The sequence below is a fragment of the Papaver somniferum genome, chromosome 2, assembly GCF_003573695.1.
Source record: "Papaver somniferum cultivar HN1 chromosome 2, ASM357369v1, whole genome shotgun sequence".
NCBI lineage: Eukaryota > Viridiplantae > Streptophyta > Magnoliopsida > Ranunculales > Papaveraceae > Papaver > Papaver somniferum.
The window spans coordinates 171,762,605-171,789,842 of NC_039359.1; the positions used below are offsets into that span (position 1 = coordinate 171,762,605).

The following is a 27,238-nucleotide window of genomic DNA, read 5'->3' on the forward strand; positions in this document are numbered from 1 at the left end:
TCCATATCAATCTGATTCTTGGCAAGAGTTTCTTGCACCTTCATGAGATCACCTATGGTAGGTGGATTTTCTCTGATTTTTTCAGGAAACCGGCCGAAGAGAGGATTGCTTCCGATGTTGGTTTGAGGAGGAGTGGTACCACCAGTGCCGTTGTTAGGAGCTGGAGCAGTTTCTGGAGCACCACCAGTATTGCTAGTGCTAGCATTGTTTGGGTTAGGATTTGTAACTGAACCTGATCTAAGATCAACCATCTTTGTTAGAATTGAGATTGCAACCGAGAGAATTATCTCCCACTGTGGTCACCAATCTGTAGATGGGGAAAAACGATTTGCTGGTTTTTACAGAATTGAGGAGACGACCATGCGGAGGAGACTCTTTGAACCGAGCGAAATGCTTAACGCCACACAGATGCACTGCAAGAAGGGAGTGCTTTAAGTTCGAGAGATCAATATGTAGGACTCCGGCCTAAATAAAGACAATGGTCGTTCCAGAGTCATTTCGTTCACAAGAGAGGATGGGTCGATCTGTAGGAGGGAATCTGAGATATGTATGAGATCAATGGTGATTGAAGATTGTAGGTGTGTTGTGTATTCTGCGTGAAGAAATAAGATAAGTTCTGATTGATTGAATTTGCTATGTTGAGAGTAATTGCTCAGATGTTGAGTTCTTAATCTCTTGTTGTATGTTGACGAGAGATTGTATTGTTTTTCAATCATGATTCAGAGACTTATTTATATTGCTAGAATCGTAAACACCTTGATCCCATGAAGTGTGACAGTTGCTGGAGTCAAAAAGTGGGGAAGTGGAAATCATGTTCCATCCACTACTTTGCTAACTCCTCCAACTGATTGCACGACTTGCTCACATTCTCATCGTGTGTACGAACACACGTGTCGTAGACCTCCAGACCAAAACCCTAGATATCCCCCCATCTGACACGATTGATGTCTCGTGATTGTGGAGTCCGCAAGGCAGACGTGTATTTAGTTAGTCAGTTACTGACTTCATGGGACGATGAGTCCTTGTATTGCTGAGTCGAATGTGATTTGTGAATGTTCTAAGACTCATGAATTGAACGTGTCTGTTGAGACAGAGGTATAATTCTCGAGTAAATGTTGATAGTTAAGGTGAGCAAATATTGCTCGTTCGATGGATTGTTGAATATTGATAGTTGAACCAATATTCCTTAGTCTGAGCAAATATTTCTCATCTGAGCAAATGTTGCTTGTTTGATGAATTATTGGTAGCATGACCAAAATAAAATATTAATTTAAAATACTAGTAACTGAACCGAGTATAATTAATTAGAATGTTGATCATGGGATCCGAAACCCTAATTTTGATCAATTGATGATTTATTGAAAATCAACCACAGAGTGAAAGAGGGACCGACTACATGGGATGATGAGTCGATCATGTAACGCCCGGATGCTCAAGTGAGCAAAATACCAAATTATCTTGAAGACCAGTTGTTGAAAAGATGATTAAATGCTGGTTTGATCCTTTTTAAAATAATGTTCGTCTGAACCTTAAGTGATAAAACCTAATAAATTATGAAGAGATGAAAGACCGACCGATCGTTTTATGGAATTCCAAGTTGTTTGGAAGAGTTTGAACCTAATGTGAACAAATTAGGTCAAACCATGAAATTGAAGGAAATACCATGAAATTGAGAAGTTTCATAAGGTTAAGGAATTTCCATAAGATGATGGAAATAATAATAAAAAAGAAATCATGAAGTGTGGAACCGGCTATGGCCAAGGAATGGCCGGCCGGCCAATAAGCCGGTCACATGGCACTTTTTCTAATTTTATATTATTTTCATGATTTTAAAGAATATCATGAAATCAAGGAGTTTGTTGAAACCAAGGAGTTTCCTTGAAGTGAAGGAGTTTCCATGAGATGAAGAAAATAAATAATAATAATAATAATAATAACTCTTTTTTCTTCAATATAGCCTTAGTGGCATCTTTTATAATAATAATAATAATAATAATAATAATAACGGGCCCCTAGCTCAGCTGGTCATCCCCGTTCCCCAAAAGTTTAATGCGCTCCAGGAGGTCACAGGTTCGAGTCCCCAATGGCGTAATATTGCAGGAATTAACATGGAAGGTAGTGTTAGTTTGCCCCCCTTGTGACACAATCTCAGCCCCCCCTCCCGCCGTTTCGGCTCCCTTGGCTAGGTTACCCATGAGGCTCGCTGGTAGATTAGCACAGCAACCTGTTCAATTAATGTATTAGTATGTCGTTGGAGCTTAGCTTGTTAGGCTTCCAACTAGTTTCATGTAATAATATTCATCCAATAATATAATAAAATTTTAAAAAAAAATAATAATAATAATAATAATAAAATAAGGGGGTGTGGGACCGGCCACGACTAGGGCATGGTCGTCCGGCTAGGGCCCGGTCCCGCGAGTCTTCCCTAATTGTATATCTTTTCCTTGATGTGAAGGAAATATCATGAAATCAAGGAATTTCATGGGATGAAGGAAATAAAAATAAAATAATAAGGAATGCATGGTGTGGGACCTGCCAGAGCTAGGGCATGACCGGCCGGCTAGTATGCTTGGTCCCGCGACACCTTTCCTAATTTTTTATTATTTCTTTGATACGGAGGAAACACCATGAAACTGAGGAGTTTCCTTAAAATGAAGGATATTTGTTCAAATGAAGGGATTTTCATGAGATCAAGGAAAATAATAAAAATACGATAAAATATAGAATTAGGCATGGGACTGGCCACAGCGTGACTGGACGGCCGGTGGGCCCATTCCCCTAGCGCCTTAGCTAATATTTTTTTATTATTATTTTTCTTATTATTTTGTATAGGTTCACTGTTCCTTCGTATTTTGGAATGCTCGTTCGTGCATTCAGGTGCTCGTTAGTGCATTATTGCTGAGTACACTTGCACCATTTTTTGGTCGGGGCTTACTCGATAGCAGCTCAGATGTCCGTACGTTGAATATTTATCACTAACCCATGGAATTCTGCTGGGAAGAACCACGAATTGAAGTAACGAAATATTATGAAGAACGTAGAGTATTCCTGAATATTCAGTTAATGAATTTAAGGATTAGAGATAATTAATTGATGGCTCTATACTAGCAGGCATGCTGTCTAGGAGCATTAATTATCTGAGAGTTGAGTAATATGAGCTTGTTGAAGCGTCATATTTTCTTTATATAGTCAGGGAAAACATTATTACATTCTGAAGACGTTATTGCTCTATACTAGCAGGCAAGTTGTCTAGGAGCCGTCGAATCATTTGATTCTATATAGAAATAATTAATGAAATTGCTTAGTATTCATGAGATATGTCGTTGCCTCAGTTGAGAGACTGCACATCTATATATGCTCTGAGAGACAGTATTCTCAGTCAGAGGTTCTTGCGACATGAGATTTCATGCTTCGATGATGAGCCTCGATACTCATCTGATTGCTGGATCAGGAGCATGTATAATTATGGTTTTACGATTTTAGACTTTTTCGAAAATCCACCATCTACACCAACACATATTTCGAGAAATAGATACGCCAGATAAACTCGGATCGCAATAGCAAATGTGTATAATCAAAGTCTATATAGCAATACGATTTTTGTCTCAAGATAGGAGATAGAGTAGATAGACTTTTGAGTGATAGATAAGTTTCAAGTCTCCACATACCTTTTAGTCGATGAAGTTCCACAAGTTCCTTGAGTAGTTCTTCGTCTTTGTATGATGATCGACATGGAGTCTTGAGATCAACTACACTTTCTATCCTAGTCTGAGACGTAACTATAAGTAGGCTAGAAATCAGGACTTATAATTTTGATCACTGACATTGACAAACATGCTTGATATAGCAACGCATGCGATTTCGACCGAGCAGTGCTCTAACAGGCTGGCAACCCCCGGTTGAACACTATTTAATAGGTCGGCATTCCCCAGATTGAGCATTATTATGTTATATTATTTTATATAGTAGGTTGGCATCCCCCAATTTATTACTATTTAGTACGATGTCATCCACGTTTTGATATTATATATTATTATGATTTTGGGAAAATCACTCGTGCGCATACTCCACTTGTTTGTTTTAGTGATGTAACAATTCTAGACTCATGGCTTAGGTGGGCTCTTCATGCAGATGGACAATGTTCTTTCTTTTTTGTTTCATTATGTCATTGATCTTTCGTTTCTGCTATATAATGTTTCTTGTTATATTATATCCTTCTTGTGATACCTGAAATATGTAAATTTTCACTGGGCTATGCTCACTTAATTTTCTCTTAGTACCAGGTGGAGTTACCATGGAGAGAGGCGGGGAAAGACAAGGCGAACTCTACGTTTGGATTCAGTAAGTACCCCAAGTGGATCTGTGGAAGGGCACTCGTAGTTGTTTTGGTTTATATTTCATGCATACATCTGTCTGAGATGATGGTTACTTTTGTTGTCATGTATATGTTATCTTGTAATTTATTCGAATTCAATCAAACCTATGTATAGAAATCTTGTAGAACAAGAGTTGTATCGTGTAAATAGGTGGCTAAAATGTTAGTATTTTGTATTAATAAAAGTGTTGGTTCTCTCCATAATCCTGTTAAGTATGATTTTTTCTTGATCATATATGCAATGGGCACTCAGACATTTGGATCTGACCGTGATTGTTATTATGTAGCCTAAGAATGATGGCATTTTAGTTGTTAGCTTCTCAAAAATTTCAGAGTTTAAATCTATATACATTGGTGCTAGATTGATTTACTTACCTGTTTATTTTTATAAAAAAAATATATAAAAAAAGTTAGGGGGCCTGACAGCTGGATTCATATCTTATGGGCTGTAAGAATTTACGCAGTTACAATAATATTATTTACTCCATGAAGTAATATTTTCTTGTTTCATGGTGAGATCGGCTTGCCTAACAGCCTAGCTCTACTAAACAAAACCTCAATTGAAAATAATTTTGGACGATGGGTGGGGATGAATGAAGCTTATGCCTACGATCAAGGGCTATGATATATAGTATTTTAGGTAGCACTATATCCCTTTCAAAAGTAACCTGTTATAGGTGCGGCATGGTTTATTAGAGGGGCGGCAGTGTGATAGTAATGTTCCTCTAGTTGGTTAGAGGATGTCCTATAAAGAGTGTAAATTAACTAGATTACCCTCCCCATTTTTTAACCTAAATCAAAGCTAAATTGAAAATTTGTTTTCTTTCTTCTTCTCTTCTCCTCCTCCCATCAACCGTAACCTCCATTAAAACTCAAATTTCATCATCTTCGATTAATCGATGATTCGAAAATTAATCAAGTATAGTGTAATGACTTATATAAGGTATGTTTTGAAAACCCAGTTACGATTTTGTTTATTTTATTCGATTTAAGTTTAATTTCTATCAAAAATTTGGGTTTTACACTAGTGGAAATCAGCAGTTTCGCGACTAATAAAGCGAGTCATTTAACTCGTATCTATGACTTGCTTTGTTAGTCGAAGAAAGCGTCGCTGTTTGAGCGTCCTTTTATCTATGACTTGTCTCTGGGGGTCGTTGAAAATCTTATATCAATGACCGATGTTAACAGTCAAAAACTTTTATGACTGTCTTCAGTCAGTCGTGGATATAAAACTTAATATAAAAAAAAAGATTCGGATTGGCTTGGCCTGACTGAATCTGTCAGAATCTGACTAAATCTGAAATGAAACCCAAATGAAAGTCAAATTAGAATTCAAATGAAACTCAAATTAGAATTCAAATGAGAATCAAATGAAACTCAAATTAGAATTTAAATTTCAAATCAAATGAAAACCAATTTCAAATCAAATAAAAATGAGAATCAAATTACACTTGCACACAAATAAAGATTCAATTTAACATTCATTGATTCATTGGTTTCAAATTACACAAAGGATTAAATATGTAGTTCTGACCAGTGTAATATGTAGTTCTAGGATTCTATTACAAAACGATGAACTAATATTGATTAAACAGCAAAATTATAAAATCCGATGATGATGAAGAAGTTATTTCTACTTCATAATGGCGTACCTGCACAGAAAAATCCATCAGCAAAATTGCAGAGAGGCCCCAAGATGAATAACCAAACGAACTAAACAATTTTAAACACTGTAACAGGAAGTAAAATCTGCCAATATGTTCATCAAATTTAACGAAGACAATTTTAAACACTGTAACAGGAAGTAAAATCTGCCAATATGTTCATCAAATTTAACGAAGACAAGCAAGCGGCAGCAGCAATATAATGAGATAGACAAATTGTAATAGCAAGTCCCTTGTACTGAACTAAGAGCAACGTGGGGGTCTCTTTAGACAACTAACAGCTATTTTCAACATGCTTAGGAGCTTCCCTCAGTAAACCCATGTTTTCATTCATTACCATATATAAGGATAAGATCATATTATTGGTTCTTTGACTTTTACAAATACAAGCTCATCATGTGCTACCACTGCACCTCAGGATCAGTTCAATTTCACACAATTCTAACAAAAGAATTTTGAATTACTAGTGAAGCATGGTAACCAGTGGAGAAAGAAAGTATAGAGCACTCTATAAACTACTTTTGCAGCATAGAGTGCAACTGAAATATAAACAGTTCAGAAAGTATAGAGCACTCTATAAACTACTTCAATAAAATTTAGGATGACACGCGTCAATCCATCTCAGCTCATTTGGTAATAAGTGATACACTATGACATAGACAAAACTAAACTAAGAAAACAATTTCAGAACTTGCACTAAATTTGGTGTCAAACAAGCATAGGGACCCTAGAATTCACCATCCACGTTACCAAGTTCTTTTTTGTTTGTAATAATACTAGTTCAAGAAAAATGCCACTATACGATGTTCTTCGCAGGCATGCGTGCCTTATAGAAATCAAGATCATATCATTTACTTAACAATATAATGCCTTCCTGTTTCCTTGTTCTTCTAACTTTCAAAATTATGGCAGGAAAAGTAACTGATTCATTGTAAATTGATTTAAGAGACAAGGTTTACCTTTCTGTAATTAGGTGTAACTGTCTACATGATTGCATATATGCCACAATCCACATTCAGGTAATTTCCTGCCAACATCAAGAGTTGAATCAATGTTCAAATCTCTATGTACATAAAAAAGGTAAAAAGAAAAAAGCAACTAAATAGGGAACTGAATAACAGTTTTTACCTCAGCATATTGATCCCAATACTCATCATTGGCCTGAGCATCTCCATTCCAATACTCATCATCTCCAACAGTTGTCGAAATTGATGGAGCTTCATTCGCGACTCCAGTAAAGACAAATAGATCTTCATAAGCGTTCTTATTGGGGTGTGATCTTATTGGAGATTCCAAAACCAAATTCCAATGCTTCCTTGTCACATCTTGGCAGTAAAAAACTTGTCTAGCTTGAGAAGCATGGATGAATGGCTCGTCGGCTTCTCTTGAGCTCCTCATAAACCTTTCGAAGTTGACAAACCTTGAGTTTGTATCTCGATCTACATATGATCCCTTTACTTTGTCTTCCATTCGCACCCAATGACAGTTAAAAACAAATTCTGTGAAAACTCCATAGTCCACTTCAAATATATCTTGCAGAATTCCGTAGTATGTAGTATCATCATCGACAAGGTTAGTATCTCTCAAACTTGCTCTGAAACTGGTACAAGCATCCATGGTAACTCCACTATTTTGTGTACTAAAACCTTTTTCTGCATCAGTTGTATAGAAAAGATATCCATTAATAAAGTATGCATTATACGAAACTGCCGAAAAGGAAGGACCAATTGCCAGCCTACGGAAATCTGTCATGGAATTGCCTTCAAGTTGTTCTTGTAGCCACGGAATGTAGTCCAAACACTTCATCCTTCCCATACGACTTTGGTTAAAGTTGCGAAGATATATAGCGTATTTCCTGTCACATAAAAAAGAAAGAAAAGGAAATAAAGCGAAAGTTAGAAGGTTACTTTTTAAAGTGTAAATGTGATGATTAGCTGAATTTCGAAAATGAAAGAAGGAAACGTTAAAATGTGATGATTTGTGCTTTGCGTTAATTTAGCCTTGGTGACCAAAGACAGGAATGATTCTCAAAAACAAATTAACAATTGACTTATAAGTTTCCATCTAGGTCTGCATAATTTAATTCCACAATGGAACACTTCCTATCCACATGGTACAGATACTGCATAGGATTATTCAAACATTATGTATATCAGTTAAGCAAAATGGGATAGGTTCTATAAAGAAAGATTAAGAATGCTGCTTCAATTGCTACAAGGAGGTGTGCAGTGAAAAAGAGAGTTTACTCATGTGCAGTGAGAATCAGTTGTCTAGACGCTACAGGGCTCAATATATTTAAAAGAAGAAGGTGCGCATATCATGAAAGTTAGCTGGAAAGTAACTCATTACGTACACGTCGCATATTAGAACCTAAAACAGTTAACAAATCCAACAATAAAACACCATAAGCGAAAGTTAGAAGGTTACTTTTTACAGTGTAATGAAATGAATGTAAGAGAAATAAACTTAGGTTTCACTTACGCTTCCCATTCAGTATTTTCATCTGCGTGTCTCAATATCCACAAACGAATTTGTTCATACTGTAAGTTGGTTAATGAACATGATTTTCCTTGCGAACCAACTGGGTATGGACCTTCATAAGCATCACAGGGCTTCTCTATCTTTCCACGACACTTAAAAAACTTTCGCTTCGCATCGGGAAGGATCTCGCCGCAACGGCGCGCTCCTTCATTAACGTCATGCTGTCTTGTAATAGAGTCTTCTATATAATTCTTGTTGCGACCAAGAACCTTGTAGACTCTCATCATCCTGCACATACAATTGGTAAACAAGTATTTGTAAGTTTACTGAGTTGATAAAAGAATAAAGCAAAAGAATAAGGACTCCAATTGGTAAACACGCATAAGGACTCCACGACACGATCATGCATTACACGAAGCTCAGCACGTTCAATAACCTTAGAGGTAATGACTTTGAAAAACAACGACAAGTTTCTAACTGCCTCGCGCAAAGGTTTCTGTTTTTTGAAACAATGCATTAAAAAAATAGGCATTAAACCCTGCATAAGGATGTGATAGTCGTGCGACTTTAGATCCTTCAATTGGAACTCTTTCAAGCATACTTTTTTTTTCCAATTCCCACTGTAACCAATTGGAACTTTAAGTGTGCTGAAAGTTTTACAAATAACTTCCCTTTCTTTCTTAGACATCCAATAAGGTGCAGGAGGGAGTATGTCTCTTCCATTCCTTTCCATCAACCACAGGCTAGGCTTTAAGTTTAGCATTTTTAAATCTCTTCGCGCTGGAGCCCCATCCTTAGACTTATCTTTATGGCACATAAAAGTTCCAAACAGATTCTCTGCAAAATTCTATTCTACATGCATGACATCCACATTGTGCCGGATTTGTAGAAACTAATAAGATTAAGTTAGACATTAGAAAAAAATAACAAACAAAAAAACATATTACACTAAAGTAGGGAAAGATTTTGCTCTGACTGAGTTTTGCAGACATCATGAGGCCAAGGAGATGTAAAATTTACCTTCCAATACGGGAGCTGAAAAAAGATTGACCTCTTTGACCAAGGAGAATCAACGGCAGGCCGCTTTACCAACTTCCCAAATTATTTATCTGCAGTTGCTGTCTTGTGGAACAGTTCACCGCCACTCAAACGTCTTGGTGCAACCCTTAAATCCTCTCTTCCGTTGAATTGGGATGTTTTCTTTCTATAAGGGTGAAACCGATCTCTTAGAAACCTTCTATGACCCATATAAGAAAATTTGGAACCGCATTTTAGCCAAAATGCCTCTGTATTTTCTCCACACACAGGACAACCATGTTTTCCAGAAGTTCGCAAACCAGAAACATGCGCATACGCAGGAAAGTCATGTATACACCACAACAACATTGCTCTCATTGTAAAGTCAGTCTTCGTATGTGCATCGTAGGTTATTGCTCCAAGTGACCATAACTCATTTAACTCGTCGATCAGTGGCTGCAAATAAACATCAATGTTATGGTTGGGACCAAGTGGACCAGGAATCAGCAGGGTTAACATTGTGAAATCCTTTGTCGTGCATTCAGATGGTGGAAGGTTGTAACAAACAATCATAACAGGCCAAGTAATGTGCGTGCTCATCATTCCAAAAGGATTAAAACCATCTGTTGTTAATCCTAGATGAACATTTCTTTTTTCTGAAGCAAACTCAGGCCACTTCTTATCAATCTCCTTCCACTGTGCAGAATCCACCGGATGTCTCATGTGTGTAGCACTTTCTTGAACCTTAGCATACCATGTCATCAACTCAGCAATCCACGCGGTGCCATACATCCGTTGTAACCTTTCTGTGACCGGAAAATACCTTAGTCTCTTCACCGAAACCTTTTTAGCAGTTGGACTACTCCCTTCTGGTGGTTTTTGCCATCTACTTTCACCACATTTAGGACACTTATCATCATTGGCATACTCCTTGCAATAGAGAATACAATTGTTAATACAAGCATGAATAATTTGCACCGGCAACTGAAATGGGTTGATCATCTGCTTAGATTTACTACAAGTAGATGGTAACGTGTTCCCAGCTGGTAGAATAGTTTTCATATATCCCAATAACTCTGTCATGAAAACATCAGAACATTGATACCTTGCCTGCATACTTAACAACTCAACTGTTGCTGACAGTTTTGTATGTTCATCACCACAACCTGGAAATAAGGGTTGCATTGCATCCTTCAACCTCTTCTTGCAATCGACAGTAGCCTTATCTTGAACATTGACACCAGAAAAATCTTCAACAGTAGCAACCGGCAGGTGATCAGGATCATTAAGACATTCTGCAGCGGTATCAAGACCAAGTACACCTCCATGCGCCTCATTGAACAAGTCATATATTTTCGAATGAGACACAGCAGCATAATTCACAACATTATTTGCAGGTAAGGTGGGAGCATTAACATTATTCACCCGAGCTTGCTCTCCATGATGGATCCATATTCGGAATGACAGTAAGAACCCATTATCAAGGATATCCCCATGTACATCATCTAGAGATTTTGGTAAACTACCAAAATTCTTACATTTCATGCAAGGACATCGAAATTCTTTGATACCTACACCAAGACTCTCTTCTGTAAATTGGATGAAAGATTGAACACCTTTAATCCATCGAGGTGAACCCTTGGGTGCAGTCATCCATTATTTACTTGGAGTAGTTACACGATGTCGAAACATCTGCAAAACAGGGCATACGCAAATCAGAACCCACAAAATAAAAAGGGCTAAATTATTTATGAATATCATCACAAGTAGAAAGGTTAATCATGTTCGGCAGTTAGTAATACATTTTTCTCAACACCATTACGCCAGCATGGGTCAACTTCTAAATGTCCAAGAAGAAGATAAGAAATCACAAGGTAAGTGGAATTCGCAACTCCTTTTTAGCCAATCACAATATACAAATTCACAACTAGTCCTACAAATTTTTAATTTATGATATTTTATTTTCAGATTTAGGTGTCTTTGTTGATCATTTTCTTGAAATCTGTTGGTTTCTTAAGTTAGATTTCAGGAAACCGTCGTAGTCAACACTCTTACATAGAAAAAAAGAATATCAAGAAAAGGAAGCATCCTAGAAACTCCCAACAAATTTCTCTGCAATAACTAATCAAAACTTTGAAGTCCAAATCGCGCGATTTCAAAGAAGTATCTGTATGTACATACACAGATAGCACTATATTTTGTTGAATTCTTCTATAAAGATTGTTTCTTCATCTTCTTCATTTGGCATAGTATATAGAGAAGAAGAAGAGCTCGATACTTCGATATCACATTTCAGAAATGAGTACTAGTATTGTTTCAGAAGTTTTTGTAGGATTAGGTGATTGCATATCAATTCTATGGGCATTGCAAGAGAAGAGGTATTTCTCTGTGTATGAAGCTGTAACTGGTAGTAGTAGATCTTTGTTTAGAATTCTTGCATCTGTACTATTAAATTGAGAAGATCAAGAAGAAACTGTATTTAAACTTGTCGAAACTTGTCGTTGTTTTTCAAAGTCCTTACCTCTAAGGTCAAAATAAAAAAAAACAAAACAATAATATAGTCATGACTGATCTGATTCTACATATCATTCATCACCAAACAAATAAACTTAAATACAGTTTTAAAGTCAGAGTCTTTGGTTTGCAACAATGTTGTATACTAACCAAAATTTTCCAACTAAAATTCAAATTAGTAGACCCAGACAAATTTTAACTTAGAATTAAGAATTTACCTTATGAGATTGTTGATCTGTTGAGTTCTGAAATCAAATCATTGTTTCTTCACTTCATAAATCCTCTCAAGTTAGAGTTAAAAGCTTAATAAATTTGTCGCGGAATAAAGACCCTGACTACCTCATAATTTGTTGTGAATTACAATGCTGTATATCAATTCGATGATACAATTTTTCGATGAGAATTGATATTGCCTGAGAAAGTTTGCAGAAATAAACAATGAGAGAGAGTAAGGAAAGAAAAAGAGATAAGTTTATGAGAGATCGAGATTTCCTTTTTTCTAGATAAGAAGTTTGTGGTCTAAAACGAGTCAGATCTATAACTGACTCAGTTGAATGGGCTGAATCGCCTCTCAGCAGCTTTTGTCTGAAATGAGTCAGGTTTGTAACTGACTGAGCTGAATGGAAGTCCTCTTCATAGTACTAAATCTAAAGAGTCAGGACTGCAATTTCTGTATGGTAAAGTGATTGTGTATCTACCATTTATATGTCATTTCTAAGAATTTGGATCATAAGTACACATCTGAAGTTTGTGCAAAGTATTATTGACTAGAAGACTGAAAAATGAAGTTGAAAGCTTTGATATATTTGGTAGATTGAAACAATTGAATAAAATTCAAAAAATGTTAAAAACTGAACAACATTGATACTAATATATTCATTAGATAAAAGCAGGGCTCTGAAACCTGCTGAAGCTACATATCTATTGCAAGACACTTCTTTACATGTTTTGAATCTCTTCTTCATCACAAAAAAGAAGAAGATGAGACTCAAAACCATACAAACTTGCAAGTCTAACCCAAAATACTTACATCTCAAAAAAGATATTCCCATAACTAGTTACATATATTGCCGAGTACGTAATATATCCGAAAAACTTACATGTATACCAACCATGTATATATATACCCAAAAAAAAGTCCCAAACCTCCACATAGAACCAGAACTCCAAATTCATTAAAAGGCATCACCACCTGCGGTAACTGGGAAAACATAGTGTTGTGGCCACATAACCTTGTCACCTATGGAAACATCTCTAAATATTCCATCACCTTCACAGAGACTCTCAGAAAGTAAACATATTTCATCAATGAGGACCAAATGAAATTCATCATCTATTGGAGGCCTATTGGTAAATATATAGCCTACTGCAACAGCTCTCTTTCTCATGTTCTTCAGAATTACCCGCTGAGATCCAGCTGGTTGAAAACCACCACCATTCATACCCTGCAGATGATAAGCACATCCAATATGGCAATAAGATTATACTGGTGTACAGAAAAGAGATGGTTTATGAGAATGGAAACAACACAATGTATACATAACATACTCTTGAGTCCAAACTATTATTAACAATCAATACATCTATTATGGCTAATACAACCAATCAAAAGTAGATGAATACAAATATGTAAGTATATATGTTGCATCCATGTCCAATCTCATCTCACTGTGTAACATACTTCAACTAATTTTTACACACCCATATCCACCAAGTTATTCATCTAATTGCTCGCTAGCATACAAATAAGAATTAAGCAAAATCACCACTAGTTATTAATGTCAGTTAGATTTACAAAACCCATATAAATCATACAATCTGGCAAAGAGTTCATTTAATTGTAAAATACAAATCTTAGTGGCACAAACATAGGCACTGCATACCAAGTAACTAATGATATTGTCATTTTGTAAATAAAATGACATTTGGTAGATGAAAGCACTTTGCACACTGAGCACTCGTATACCAAGATTTTAAGTAAAAATGAATATTTCCTTTTGCTAGACAAAGAGGTTAGAACAATGTTAATGAGTTGCAAATTAAAAACTAGTTATAGAATGTTATTAACTGAGCATTAGAATTACTGGGGTTAGAATTGCAACTTAGACCGGTCATTAGGGTCAACAGTTTCTTCGAGATTACGGACCCGATCTTCTACAGCTCTAGTCTTCAGCACTTGCTGTCTTAACTGCTCCCTAGGAACTTTAGAAGCAATTAGTTCAGTCTTGGGTATCCCACCTCCCATTCCTCGAACACAACCTCTATCATCAACTCCAAACACCTACAAAGAAGTAAACAAAATCAGTTAGCTAGATAGTAAGTAACAAGTTTATTTTTTTTGGGAAACAACACAAATTCATGTGAACTCACCTTGGCAACTGCATCTCTGTCCAAATGGGTTTCATCTCTATACTGCTCAGTTTCATTAAGCTCTCTTACTTGTGCCTGCAAAGCATATCAGATTGTATGTAAGCGGAAAAAAAATTGCAAAGAAAACCAACAAAGAATAATATATGATATAGTGAATGAAAACCAAACAAGAAACTTGAACTTACAACATATTCTCTGCATTTTACTTCATAGCAGTTGGGGTCCATTAATTCAAGTGCTTCTTGAGGTATTTCTTTGTAAACATGTGTAGCCAAGTACACAACAGATCGGCTTACACTACCATTTGGAGATTGTTGTTCCATAACACGTCGACGGTGTGCAATACCATCCCTTCCAGTAGTATGTAAAGCTTTCAGAAGCTTCCTTGATTCCTTCCCTATCTCCCTTAGTATCTTATCTGCTTCCGAATCATGCAAGTCCACAAGTTTATCCCAATCCTCTCTCTTCACACCATTTGGTCTGTTATTCCATGATTTGTTTGGAATAACAGACCACTTCCTTAGGGTGGTCTTTTTGTTCTTCCATGATTTGTTTACCATCCTTAGAGCCTTGGATTTGATGATTTCAGGTACCCTGTATTCATTCTTGAAAAGCTCTCCAGATTTCTTCCTTAAGAACCAAAGGAACATCTCTCCAATCTTCGTGATGTGGTGGGACAATACTCCTGGCTATTGTTCCAACCCTGGTAGCATATTTCTTAGAACCATCTTCTATTGGTTTCCCCATAGAATTGAACTTGATCTCCAATAGGTGACCATCTGCAGAAAACATAAACAAATTAGAACTTGATAACATACTATAATAATGACATAAAAAAAGCTGAAATACAATGTTGTGTTACCATTAATCCCGCTTTCCTCCGTATTTGCAGCTTCATTATTTGCAGCTTCATTATTTGCAGCTTCATTATTTGGTTGATGCATAGCCTCATGCCATCCATCTCCTTCAGCCTGATTCTCATTACCATGTCTCGGAGAATGATCGCCATCTGACGAAGACACACGATGAAGACTCCCTTCGCTTGTACTTGCAGCAATGTGACCACTATCAGTTGATGGCACCCTTGTGAATTGAGCAAAGCCTCCGGCCAATGATCTTCACTTAGAGTAGTACTTGCAGCAATGTGACCACTATCAGTTGATGGGGACCCTTGTGAATTGAGCAAAGCCGCCGGCCAAGGAGATGCACTTGGAGTAGTACTTGCAGACCTGGTTCTTGCAGTCCGAGATCGACTGCTACTAGTAAGAGGATGTCTCGACATAGTTATCTACTACAAAATCATTTTGAACAACAATCAGAAATCAGAAATCATTCAACAGAAGGAACTAATTAAAAAAGATTATTATGCTCAAAATTGAATAACATATTATTAATCCATCACCTAAAACAACAACAACAACTAATATTAACAATGCAAATTTCCAAAAGGAAGAACAAAGTAAAACTATACTAACAACAGCAACAACACTAAAACATGATTCTGTTCGACAAGATTAAAACTAAAACGTGATCCATACTAAAAATTATTATCCAAATCAGAATCAACAATATCACTTAACCATACTAACAACAGAATCAACAATATCACTTAACTGACTCTAATATGTGATCCATACACTAGATTCAAACTCATAAACCAAAAAATTATCATCCAAATCAAAGAAAGTTAGATATACCTCTTGAAATTTTTGAACTTCAACTTAAGCTGTCAGATCCACCTGAAATCAACCAATAAAACAGTTGTGGTTAAACCCATATGAACAAAATCGACCAGTAAAAGAAAAAGAGAAAAAAAATTGAATCCAAAACCCTAACTTGCCTGAGGAAGATACGAACAACAATTAAGCTCTTAAGATTAACCTAAAATCAACCAAAAGAACAATTATTGTTAAGCCCCATGAACAAAATCAACCAATTAAAAAAAAAAAAAAAATCCAAAACCCTAACTTGCCTGAGGAAGATATGAACTACAATTAAGCTCTTGAGATTAATCTGAAATCAACCAAAAGAACAATTATTGTTAAACCCCATGAACAAAATCGACCAATAAAAAAAAATTGAATCCAAAACCCTAACTTGCCTGAGGAAGATATGAACTACAACTAAGCTCGTGAGATTTACTTGAAATCAAACAATAGAACAATTATTGTTAAAAGAAAAGGAGAAGAACAAGAAAACTTCAATCAAAAATCCTAACTGTATACCTGTACCTGGTGATTTTGAAAATTAAACCTAACTGCTGCTCGATTAAGATATGTAAAAGTTTAATCTTAGTGAGGGTTTCTGATTTAAGGGCTTAATTCGTCATCAATGGATGAGTTCTGAGAGAGGAGATAAAAGAAATTTTGGGTGGTTTTCATTTTTCTCCGTGAATGAATAATGGGGAGGAGCTGTGAATGAAACTAATGGAGAGAGAGAATGGGAGATATATATCACCGATAATAACTAGGTGAGGAATGGTGGGAAACGAGTTAGATTTCCCGGGCGAGAAAATTAGCACTGAATTAACTGAGTCTAGCGGTCGTGGTGTCGGTCCATGAATCGGGGACATAGGGGTAATTAAATTTTTTATGAAACGACCGTTGATAGCACACTGGGATGTGCTCTGGTAATTTATCACAGCTAGGACCGTCTTGACTGGTCACCGGCCCGTTGACCGTCAGTGGGGGTCGATTCGGTGGGTCATTTTAACCCCTCTTCCACTAGTGTTAGATGAAAATTGAAATTGAAATTTCTGGATTTATGTGAGTTACGGTTGATTTTAACTCAATTACGAACCGTAACTGGATATTTTGATGTTGTTACGGTTGGTAATAGTTCAATTACCAACCGTATGTTCTTATATCTGAGAATTTTATTCAGTTACGGTTGGTAACCATTTTAGTTTACGAACCGTAACTCAATTACGGTTGGTATCGAGCATTTAGTTACCAACCGTAACTCAGTTACGGTTGGTATCGAGCATTTGGTTACCAACCATAACTGAGTTACGGTTGGTATCGAGCATTTAGTTACCAACCGTAACTGGTCTTACGATTGAGTTTTCTTCAAATTTAACCAGTTACGATTGGTAGTTCATCTTTTACGAACCGTATCTTCGATTTACGGTTGGTTATGAGCAAAATTCCAACCGTAATTAGCTCTGAAAATGTAAAAAAAAAATGAATTTTTTTACGTATTTTAGATAACTTTGAGCAACAAAAAGCTAGTTGGGACTAATTTAGAAGTATACCCGATCATTTTCAGGTCCTGGTTCTTCATTTTGTTGGTTAATTTCTTCAATTGATTGAGATTGACCTTCTCCTCTAAACTTTTTTTCTCTTTTTCTTAACTCTAAAAATCTGATTTTGGTTTTGATTTTGAGTTAACATAAGTGAAATTAATCATTAACATTAAACTTGATTATCATCATTAAACTAGATTATCAATTATGAGGATTAATTTGTCATTTTCAGTATTTTTTTTATAAGGGACACCTTGAATAATCATGTAATAACTCTTTTTGTCCTATTAGAATGACGTCCCTCTAATAAACAATGCCGCCCCTATGAAAGGTTACTTTCAAAATGAATGAGAATCTATGTGATAGAATGTCATTTCTACCACGGGATAGAGAACATTAAACACTACATGGCTAATTATGTGTCGTTTTGGAAAATGTTTTAATTTTTAAGATATATAAAACTATTTACAATGGCGGGAATTTATTTTGAAGTTTTAAATGTCATAACTTATTTAAACGGCTGACCATTAACTGTGTGTACTCTTCTTTTTTTTCGAACGGGATTGGTCAGTCGTGTATACTCCATTTTATTCTCAAACGGGATTTGGTCAACCGTATATACACATACTAAGTGTTACTTTCTCTCAAAGGGCAAATAAAGAGCCGTACAGGAAAGACTTTCTCCCACTCGTTCGAGTGAAAGAGAAAATGATTGTGTTTAAGGTGAAACAGGGTTTCCCTCTACCATTATATAATATCTAATTTAATCAACTTTGATTAAATCTTTCATTTGAAAAGAGACTCAACCCATAATCCTTGTTCTGACAATACGAAATGAAAACCACGATGCATTGGAAGGTTAGAAACATAGAACTACTAAAATCTACTTAAGTTATAGAATACCCAGACATCTTATTATAATGATTCAGAGAAGGAAACATGCTAGCCACGGTACTCATCTAGAGAGATCCATATGCAATATTATATCATCTGACACAACTACCCTTCGTAGATATTAACGTTGTTTTGATTAGACAAACAACCTAAGACTTGATGGATCAGCATTTCACCATGTGTAGTCCCATCCATAGCTTATTACCTTTTACTTTCTCAACTACATATATGACATATCATCATTATGCACGCCTCCACCGTTTTTCTGTAATAAGATTAACTAGACAAATGAGATTGAGGTTAAATCAGTCGATTTCAGTATCAGTCTAATTTAAACAGAGGGAACAACAGACAATGATCTCTAAGCAACTTATTACGTGTTGCGTAGATATTGGATGAAGGGATGGGACATCACCTACGAGAAAATCTAGACAGTAGATAGTAACAACGTTAAATGTATGTCTTCGAAGTTTGGAACAAAAGTTCAAAATCCTTACCCGACGTAATCTAATCTATCAATCAGTTCTAATAAGTATCAAAGCAGTAGTAGTATTTAGATTTTGAATCTTTGATCAGGGCGTTGTCCACCTTGTATAGACATCCTCCCTCCATATACTTAAGATCCTTGGTCAAAATCCTAATTATATAATGCTGGTTAATGAATAATTAACCACATCATCCAAATGTTTAGATTTAGTAATGCTGAGTGTTCTAATCGAAGAAAATACTAAGACCTCTGACTTCGTTGATTTGTCCATTGGTCCAGCAAAGGATTCTCCAATAGGTAATATCATGCATAACCTGGGTACAGCTAGATGAGTCTCATCTGGTCATCATGAGAACTTGCAAAATAAAAATAAAAGATCTATGCATCTGGGATAACTCAATCCGTAATATGGTTTTGAAATCGGAAAATGGGTCACTTGTCCAAATATTTTTAAACCACGGTTCAAATAGACGAGTAAAAAATAGTTTGGGTGAAATTGCCAAAAAAAAAATAGTAAGATGAAACTGGTTTCATCCTAACTTAAATTTAAAAAATAGTAAGGATGAAACTTGATACGTCCTGTGTAAATTAAAAATAAGAAAAAATATTTGAAAATGGGCACGATGAAACTAGTTACATCCTGCCTATTTTTACATTTTTGTCCATTTAAACAATATCAAAATCTAACTGTCCATTTCACCCAGAAATTGTTGATTTTGATCTTTTTAACCAATTTTGTGTTTTGAAATTTGAATTCGGCATACACAAATTTAATATTGTATTGTAGCAGGCAAAGGATTGTAGTTGCAGGACGATGGGAATAGTTCAACTGATCAAGATGATATATAAAAAAGTAAATAAAAAAAACCCTAATCATGTCCGTAAAAGATCCATAGTCACTTTACTCACTGAATTGGTTTCCCACACAACGCGTTGAAAACTGTTGCTAGAGTGTATATTTTCTAAACGTTTTGCCTATGTACCTTGAGGAATACTAGCTAGCAACTTTTTGTCTTTTAATTTTTACTAGATCGCTGCAAGAGTCCAAGCTAGTTTCTTGTGGAATATATGTTTGGATCGGTTGAAATGCCAAGGGTTCATTGCCTTTGCTTGGAAAAGTCATCTTTTAGAGCTCCATGTAAAAAGTATATGTGTTACCGTCAAGTTATATAAGTGTTTGTAATGTATTGTAGATCGATAACTTAAACGTACAAATGCAACTACCCGCAGTAGAATTGGTGAAGAATAAGAAAAGTGGATGAGTAATATGGGCTCATATAATGCGATCGACACAGAGTGTCCGGTCTGGTCTGGTGCCACAAAGTATTTGGTAAAAAAATCTTGCAACAATTAACAAAGAAGTAGAGATATGATGATGAGGAGGAGGAGGTAAACCCTTGCGTTGTAAATAAAGAGGGATAAAGACATTACACTCCCAAAATAGAAACTACACCAACGACTTTTTCCCGCCCACCAAATATGGAAGTTCTTCATCATCATTCTCTTGTCTTTTTAACTTCTCTTTCTTCTCCTTCACCTCCTTCACAACATAACTTCCCCCAACCTCAAAGTAGGTTTGTTTCGTTAAACCCCAGCTTTCCTTATTTTAGCTTTCATAAAATTTTAAACCCTCATCAGAATAAATCTAGTTTCAGCGAAAGCAGTAGTAGTCTTGTATGGGATCTTCTATATAGATCTGTAGTTTGTATATGTTACTGTTGTGGTTTCATTAGTTTAACATATTTTTGGTTTGCACCAGATCTCTAGAAAGAGAGAAAAAACAGAAGGAAAGAGATCTAGAAAAGATGGGTAGAGGAAAGATAGAGATAAAGAGAATAGAGAACCCAACAAACAGACAAGTAACTTACTCTAAGAGAAGATCAGGGATTTTTAAGAAAGCTAAAGAACTTACTATTCTTTGCGATGCTCAAGTTTGTCTCATCATGTTTTCTAATACTGGCAAAGTTTGTGAATACGTTAGTCCGTCTACTACGTAAATTCATTCACATTAATCATTTCACATGATCAACAACATAATCTCTATACATATATGTTTGAAAACCTAGCAGAATTTTTTTTACTAATTTTTTTTTTTGAATTAGTATGAAGGAGTTTTTCGATAGGTTTCGACGGGTTACTAATATTGATCTATGGGCTTCTCAATATGAGGTTATTAAACTAAAAACCTAATTGCTTTTTCCTTTCGATCTCTTTTTGAAGATATATGGGCTTCTCAATATGAGGTTATTAAACTAAAAATCTAATTGCTTTTTCCTTTCGATCTCTTTTTGATTTTTGTTGTTTCTTTATCTTTATCTTTATCTTTTTTTTATTTTATTTTTACTGATGATTACTAGTTTGTTTTGTAGACTTTGCAAGAACAGTTGAAAACGCAGAAGGAGATTAACAGTAGACTAAAGAAAGAGATCAGGTAATGACACATAATGACTGCTACTTGTTTTAGAATGATCTAAAAATTGTTGCAACTATTTGCTAGTTTAGTGAAGGATGTTAATTACTTTGATATGATTGCAATAGACAGAGGACTGGACAAGATGATTTGAATGAACTTACCTTTGAAGAACTGCGCAGTCTGGAGGCCAATTTGTTGAGTTCTGTGGAGATCGTCCGTCTCCGTAAGGTAATGTGGTGAGAGGATACAGCTGTTAGCTGTAGTTTTGAAATTCTCATCTAATAGGGGTTTTTCTCAACTGTTTTAATTACCTTTAATGTCACTACTGCTATCATCTGTTTTTCTATAGAGGTTCCAAATTAGTAATTCATTTTGGGTATATATTCTAGACTGTCTCCTAAAACCTCAGCTCCGTTTTCTATGATCTGGCATATTCGGCTTCCCGGATGAATTAGTACTTGTAGTGAGATATCTTGCCAAAAGATCCAAACCTAGATAATATGTCTCAGTTCAAAAAATAAATAAATAAACTTTAAATACTTGTTGATGCAGTGAATTCCGAAAACATTTTAAGCATCAGGTGAATTCCGAAAACATTTTAAGCATCAGGCTGATTATTTTTGTAGCTAGCAAGTTTTTCTAGAAAAGATAATTGGTGATTGATTGTTAAATCCCCTTGAATACAGCCACTTATTGAACTTGCAAAAGCTCAAAATATACACGCAAAAACTTGCGACACCAATGTACACTGAGACTAACTGAGTATCAAAAATTTCGACTTAGGTAGTGAATCCCCTTAAAAACAAGCACACATGACCTAGGGTAATGAATGTTCAACAAGTGAATCATTAGGGTAAACAATGTGCGTGTAACATTATGCGCTGTATAAGTTTGGCATCTTCAAACATTTGCTCTCAAACAACAAATTAAGAGGTTGGAAAAGTGGTGGATGAGAAAGAAGCACTGGCGAGGGACTTATACTTGGATGTAACATCACATGTAGGTGCCTAGTGGTGGTAGTGACATTGATAGATCACACAAGAATCATCCAGTAGATTGGGAAGAGGTAAATATGCTGATGTCCGTTAAGTTATAGGTCAGCAACTTTGTGAAACTAATGTGTACCATGATGAGTTCAGCACATGTCTGTTTTGGGCGACTTATTCAAAGATATTGAAGATTTTGATTTGTATATCCATCTAAGTTCTAACATCATAGTTCTTAATTCACATCGTGAAATGATTTTTGCTTGGCAGATGAGTGATATTTTTTAGTAATGAAGTTGCGTACTTCACTCATTCTGTCCATGAGTTTAATACTATCAGTAAAACTATAAAACAAAAGATATTATTTGTTAACTTTTTTGTTAAAGTCGGCGGACATTCAACTCAAAACTAATTGTCAATGAGTGGAGCTGCCCTTCCATATTATATTTTAAGTTCATTATGCGGAAATCAGTGATGTGGGACTGTGGGACTATTGTACTTTCACACTTTTGGTTTCCATTTTTATCCAAATTTCCAGTCATTGTGTTTTATTCTAAAATTGTCTAATCTGTTTGTTGTTGAGTAACAGTTTCATGTTCTTGGCTCCCACACTGAAACCTCCAAGAAAAGAGTAAGTACACTACATTTTCCTTCAGTTCTCTTTTAGCTCTCTCATGAACTGTTTCCTTCATATCTGAAACTTACATCATTCTTCCACTACTTTGCAGAATAAAGCCATGGAGGAAACTCACAAGAATCTCCTGCGTGCAACTTATGTAATTTTCAATCCAACTAATAGTATATGTTATTCTTTTTTAACTTTAACACGCTTAGTATAATTATAATATCACGGGTGCTTAATATTAAGAATTAAATTCAGTGAATTCCTGTTGTGATTAGTCTCAGGCTGATAGAGAACAGGAGTTCCTGTTCTATGCAATTCCTGCTGATAGGGAAGGCGATCACCATGGTGACTATCTATCCTCGTCGTCATCAATGAGAAGGCTGTCAATAAGTGGTGGTGATTGTGAGAATTCGCAAATTACATTTCAACTTCAACCGAGCCAGCCGAATCTTCACCATGCAGCAGGAGGAGGATACTTGTACAATCAACACTATGCTTGAGTGTTCAGTAGTGCTAGTTGATTGAATTGGCGGTAAACATACCTCGATCTCTATCGGACTTGTCATTAAATTTAGGGTTGGTATCATAAATCGAACCAATACTACCATCTAAAGTGGAGATACTGCCTATATTGTATGAGTGTGTACGTTTTAGCCAATGACTCCAAAAAGGGTATTTAGTATCCATAAAAGAGTATTTCATTTGGTAATGTATCCTATTGTATGTATTTGTGCTTCATCTCTTACTGGTATTCAGAATGCTCAAACCACTAGTGTATTCTGGTGATATTAATAGCTAGAAGGAACTTTTGGCGTAGTGTTTTCTTCTGGTTGTTGCATAGTTGGGGTGTGTGGTAGTTACTACTTTCAGTGCGACGTGACAAAAAGGTTTTAAGTGTTGCTTTAAGTTTTTTAACCAGCCATGTTGCTTTTGCATTCTTATACTCAAAGTAGTTATTTCTGGTTCAGCTTTAACATTAGTTAAGCAATCATTATATCCAAAATGTGCTTAAGCTTTGTCTCATTCAACAAGAAGCGTTGAACTGTGCTCATTTTAGTAAGGTTAAAGCACATTTAATCTGTTTTCTTTGCTAATCACCTTGTATGTTGTTAATAGTCAAAGACGGTCACTGAAAGATCGTCTAATTATCATTCACCGACTAATCATGTCGACCTACCAAAAGAACTCGAACTGTTGAGAACATACATAATTAAGTTGTTATGCTTCAAAAATAAAATAAAATAATAAGTTGTGCTGCAATATTGGATTTTGGGATTTCTATCTCACACAACTGTGTTGAGATTAATTTCACTATTTTGTATATATACTTGTACAAATACGTTGAATGAGTGAAGATCCTAATATTATAATTTCATCAAGAGAATTAAATTTATTACTATAGATAAATCAAAGAAAATTAAAACTAATTACATCAATATTATTCTTTGCATGTACTAATCTTTGTTTCCATATTCTACATTGCATGTATTCAATCACATATTATTCTTTGCATGTACTAATATTGTTTCCATATTCTTCATTGCATGTACTTAATATGTGTTGATCTTCTTATATATTTGCATGTGTTAATACCCCCCTCAAGTTGGAGCGGTAGAGCCTGAACGAACGCCCAACTTGCCAACTAGACGACCAAATTGCGGAGCTCCCAGAGGCTTAGTGAAAACATCAGCCAGTTGATCAGACGACGGAAGATGTTTTGGTAGAATCAATCCACTTATTAACTTTTCACGAACAAAATAGCAATCAATCTCGATGTGTTTAGTACGTTCGTGAAATACCGTATTTTGAGCAATATGAATTGCTGCTTGACTATCACAAGAAACAATGATAGGAAGAGGACAAGAAATGTGCATGTCTTTGAAGAGATAAACTAATTATTGAAGCTCAACAGTTAGATTTTCCAAAGCACGATATTCAGCTTCAGCTGATGAACGAGCCACAGTAGGCTGTTTCTTTGATTTCCAAGAAATTGGACTATTACCTAAGGTAACAAAATATCCAGTGATAGAACGACGAATAATTGAGCATCATGCCCAATCAGAGTCAGTGTAACCATGAATAGAAGGAGAACTGGATGAGGACAAGAATATGCCATGTCCAATGGTTCCCTTGAGATATCTTAGAATACGATGGGCAGCATCCATATGAGCTGATCTGGGATGTTGCAAAAATTGACTCAGATAATTAATCGAGTATGTGATATCTGGTCGTGTTACCGTAAGGTATAACAAACGACCTATTAAACGACGAAAGCAGCTTGGATCAGTCAATTTTGTACCATCTGTAGGAAGCGACTTGAGTTTTGTATCCATTGGATAAGCTGGTGTACGAGCCCCTGTGAGGCCGGAATCCTTAAGGATATCAAGAATATATTTTCTTTGACATAGAAATATACCATTTGATGAGCGAGAAACTTCAATTCCCAAAAAATACTTCAAACTACCAAGATCCTTGATTGAAAAATGAGAAGCGAGACGCAATTTGAGAGAATTAATAAAGTTAGTATCTGTACCAGTGATGATAATATCATCAACATAGACAAGAACAAATATAAAGGTTGTACCACGATGATATGTGAAAAGAAAATTATCACATAAGGATTTAGCAAATCCTTCAGATAACAAAACTGAAGAAAGCTTCGCAAACCATTGGCGAGAGGCTTGCTTTAAACCATAGAGAGACTTTTTGAGTTTGAAAACTTTGGAATCACCTGGACGTGCCATACCTGGTGGAAGCTTCATGTAAATTTCTTCATCCAAATCACCTTGAAGAAACGCGTTGTTGACATCAAGTTGATGAAGAGACCATCCCTTAATAGCTGCAATAGATAATAAGACACGAACAGTAACCAACTTAGCTACTGGTGCAAAGGTATCATAGTAGTCTATACCCTCTTGTTGTGTGTATCCTTTGGCTACCAGTCGAGCCTTGTATCGTTCAACGGTACCATCAGCATTGAAATTGATTTTAAAAACCCATTTGCAACCAATGGATGTTTTACCAGGTGGTAAATCTACTAATATCCAAGCATCATTGGCTTCCAAAGCAATGATTTCTTTGGCCATGGATGCGCGCCATTTGGGACATTTATTTGCCTGAGAGAATGATCTCGGTTCATCAGTGAGAATAACTGAAGCTAAAAAAGCTTTGTGTGAAGCAGTGAATTTGTCGAAGGATAAATAATTTGCCATTGGATATAGTGATGAAGACACATCCTTAGTAGAAAACAATGGTAGTCCTTTAAATAGGATGATGGATTACGAGAACGAGATGGATGTGAATGTATTGTTGATGATGGAATCGCTGGAGAGATAGGAACCTGAATAGGTGGAGATGTGGCTGATTGACCTGGCAATACGGCAGGTGACTGAACTATTGGAACAGTAGTAGTATCGATATAAATTGATTCTGCGGAACGGATAGAAGACGAGCCACTCATGGAATTGCGTGTAGCAATAGCTGGTTGTGCAGCGGAATCATGAGAATGTACGACGGGATCTGAATGCTCAGAATGCGACTGAGACTGAGAGCATGGGATAGAATGCTCAGGATTCGAAATATCACCACATGATTGGGACTGAAATACGGAGTCGTAATAAGAATAATCAGGCTGTGAAGGCTCAACAGGAACTGATGCTGATGAAGACATATCTTTAAAAGGAAATGTATGTTCATGAAACACTACATCGCGTGATACATACATAGATTTTGATGATAGATCAAAAATTTTGTAACCCTTTTGTCCATGCGGATATCTGATGAAAATTCCAGGCTTAGCATGTTCATCGAATTTGTTACAAATACGTATATTTCTGCCAAAACAAAGGCAACCAAACACTCGGAGATGTGAATAATCTGGTGGCGAATTGAGAAGTAACTCATGTGGAGATTTATGAGATAATACCGATGTTGGAAATTTGTTAATCAAATATGTTGCAGCTAAAATGCAGTCTCCTCAAAATTGGATGGGTAAATTAGCTTGAAAACATAAAGACCTTGCAACATTGAGCAAGTGGCGATGCTTGCGTTCAACAATACCATTTTGCTGTGGCGTATATATACAACTGGTTTGATGGAGAATTCCATTTTGATAAAACCAAGATTGAAGTTCATTTGATTTAAACTCAGACCCATTATCAGACCTGAA

At 35.9% G+C, this 27,238-nt stretch overlaps 3 protein-coding genes across 11 annotated transcripts; 1 reads left to right on the forward strand and 2 right to left on the reverse strand.

The window, feature by feature from the left end:
- Positions 1-5,796: 5,796 nt before the first annotated feature.
- LOC113349786 lies at positions 5,797-12,611 on the reverse strand. 5 transcript variants are annotated; one of them, XM_026593817.1, is made up of 7 exons: positions 12,270-12,531; positions 9,541-11,229; positions 8,521-9,412; positions 7,800-7,894; positions 7,168-7,691; positions 6,999-7,066; positions 5,797-6,027 (listed from the first exon to the last, which is right to left on the reverse strand). In XM_026593817.1, exons 3-6 carry the CDS (start codon positions 8,814-8,816, stop codon positions 7,055-7,057), a joined length of 927 nt encoding a protein of 308 aa, XP_026449602.1. In that variant the 5' UTR covers positions 8,817-9,412; positions 9,541-11,229; positions 12,270-12,531; the 3' UTR covers positions 5,797-6,027; positions 6,999-7,054. The 5 variants fall into 5 exon arrangements, with proteins under 5 accessions (XP_026449602.1, XP_026449599.1, XP_026449600.1 ...); XM_026593814.1 differs by having other exon boundaries at positions 7,168-7,894; positions 8,521-9,357; positions 12,270-12,611; XM_026593815.1 differs by having other exon boundaries at positions 7,168-7,894; positions 8,521-9,372; positions 12,270-12,611.
- Positions 12,612-12,956: 345 nt separating this feature from the next.
- Positions 12,957-16,852, reverse strand: LOC113349787. Of its 2 annotated transcripts, none has more exons than XM_026593819.1 (7): positions 16,653-16,852; positions 16,119-16,160; positions 15,284-15,709; positions 14,607-15,200; positions 14,422-14,496; positions 14,198-14,332; positions 12,957-13,496 (listed from the first exon to the last, which is right to left on the reverse strand). In XM_026593819.1, the coding sequence occupies exons 4-7, from the start codon at positions 15,069-15,071 to the stop codon at positions 13,227-13,229; spliced, it is 945 nt and encodes a 314-aa protein (XP_026449604.1). In that variant the 5' UTR covers positions 15,072-15,200; positions 15,284-15,709; positions 16,119-16,160; positions 16,653-16,852; the 3' UTR covers positions 12,957-13,226. The 2 variants fall into 2 exon arrangements, with proteins under 2 accessions (XP_026449604.1, XP_026449603.1); XM_026593818.1 differs by having other exon boundaries at positions 15,284-15,712.
- Positions 16,853-20,583: 3,731 nt separating this feature from the next.
- Positions 20,584-23,886, forward strand: LOC113349788 (floral homeotic protein PMADS 1-like). Of its 4 annotated transcripts, none has more exons than XM_026593821.1 (8): positions 20,584-20,616; positions 20,806-21,039; positions 21,149-21,215; positions 21,416-21,477; positions 21,585-21,687; positions 23,035-23,076; positions 23,174-23,221; positions 23,346-23,886. In XM_026593821.1, exons 2-8 carry the CDS (start codon positions 20,852-20,854, stop codon positions 23,568-23,570), a joined length of 735 nt encoding a protein of 244 aa, XP_026449606.1. In that variant the 5' UTR covers positions 20,584-20,616; positions 20,806-20,851; the 3' UTR covers positions 23,571-23,886. The 4 variants fall into 4 exon arrangements, with proteins under 4 accessions (XP_026449606.1, XP_026449605.1, XP_026449607.1 ...); XM_026593820.1 differs by having other exon boundaries at positions 20,592-20,620; XM_026593822.1 differs by lacking the exon at positions 20,584-20,616 and having other exon boundaries at positions 20,627-21,039; positions 23,352-23,886.
- Positions 23,887-27,238: the final 3,352 nt, after the last annotated feature.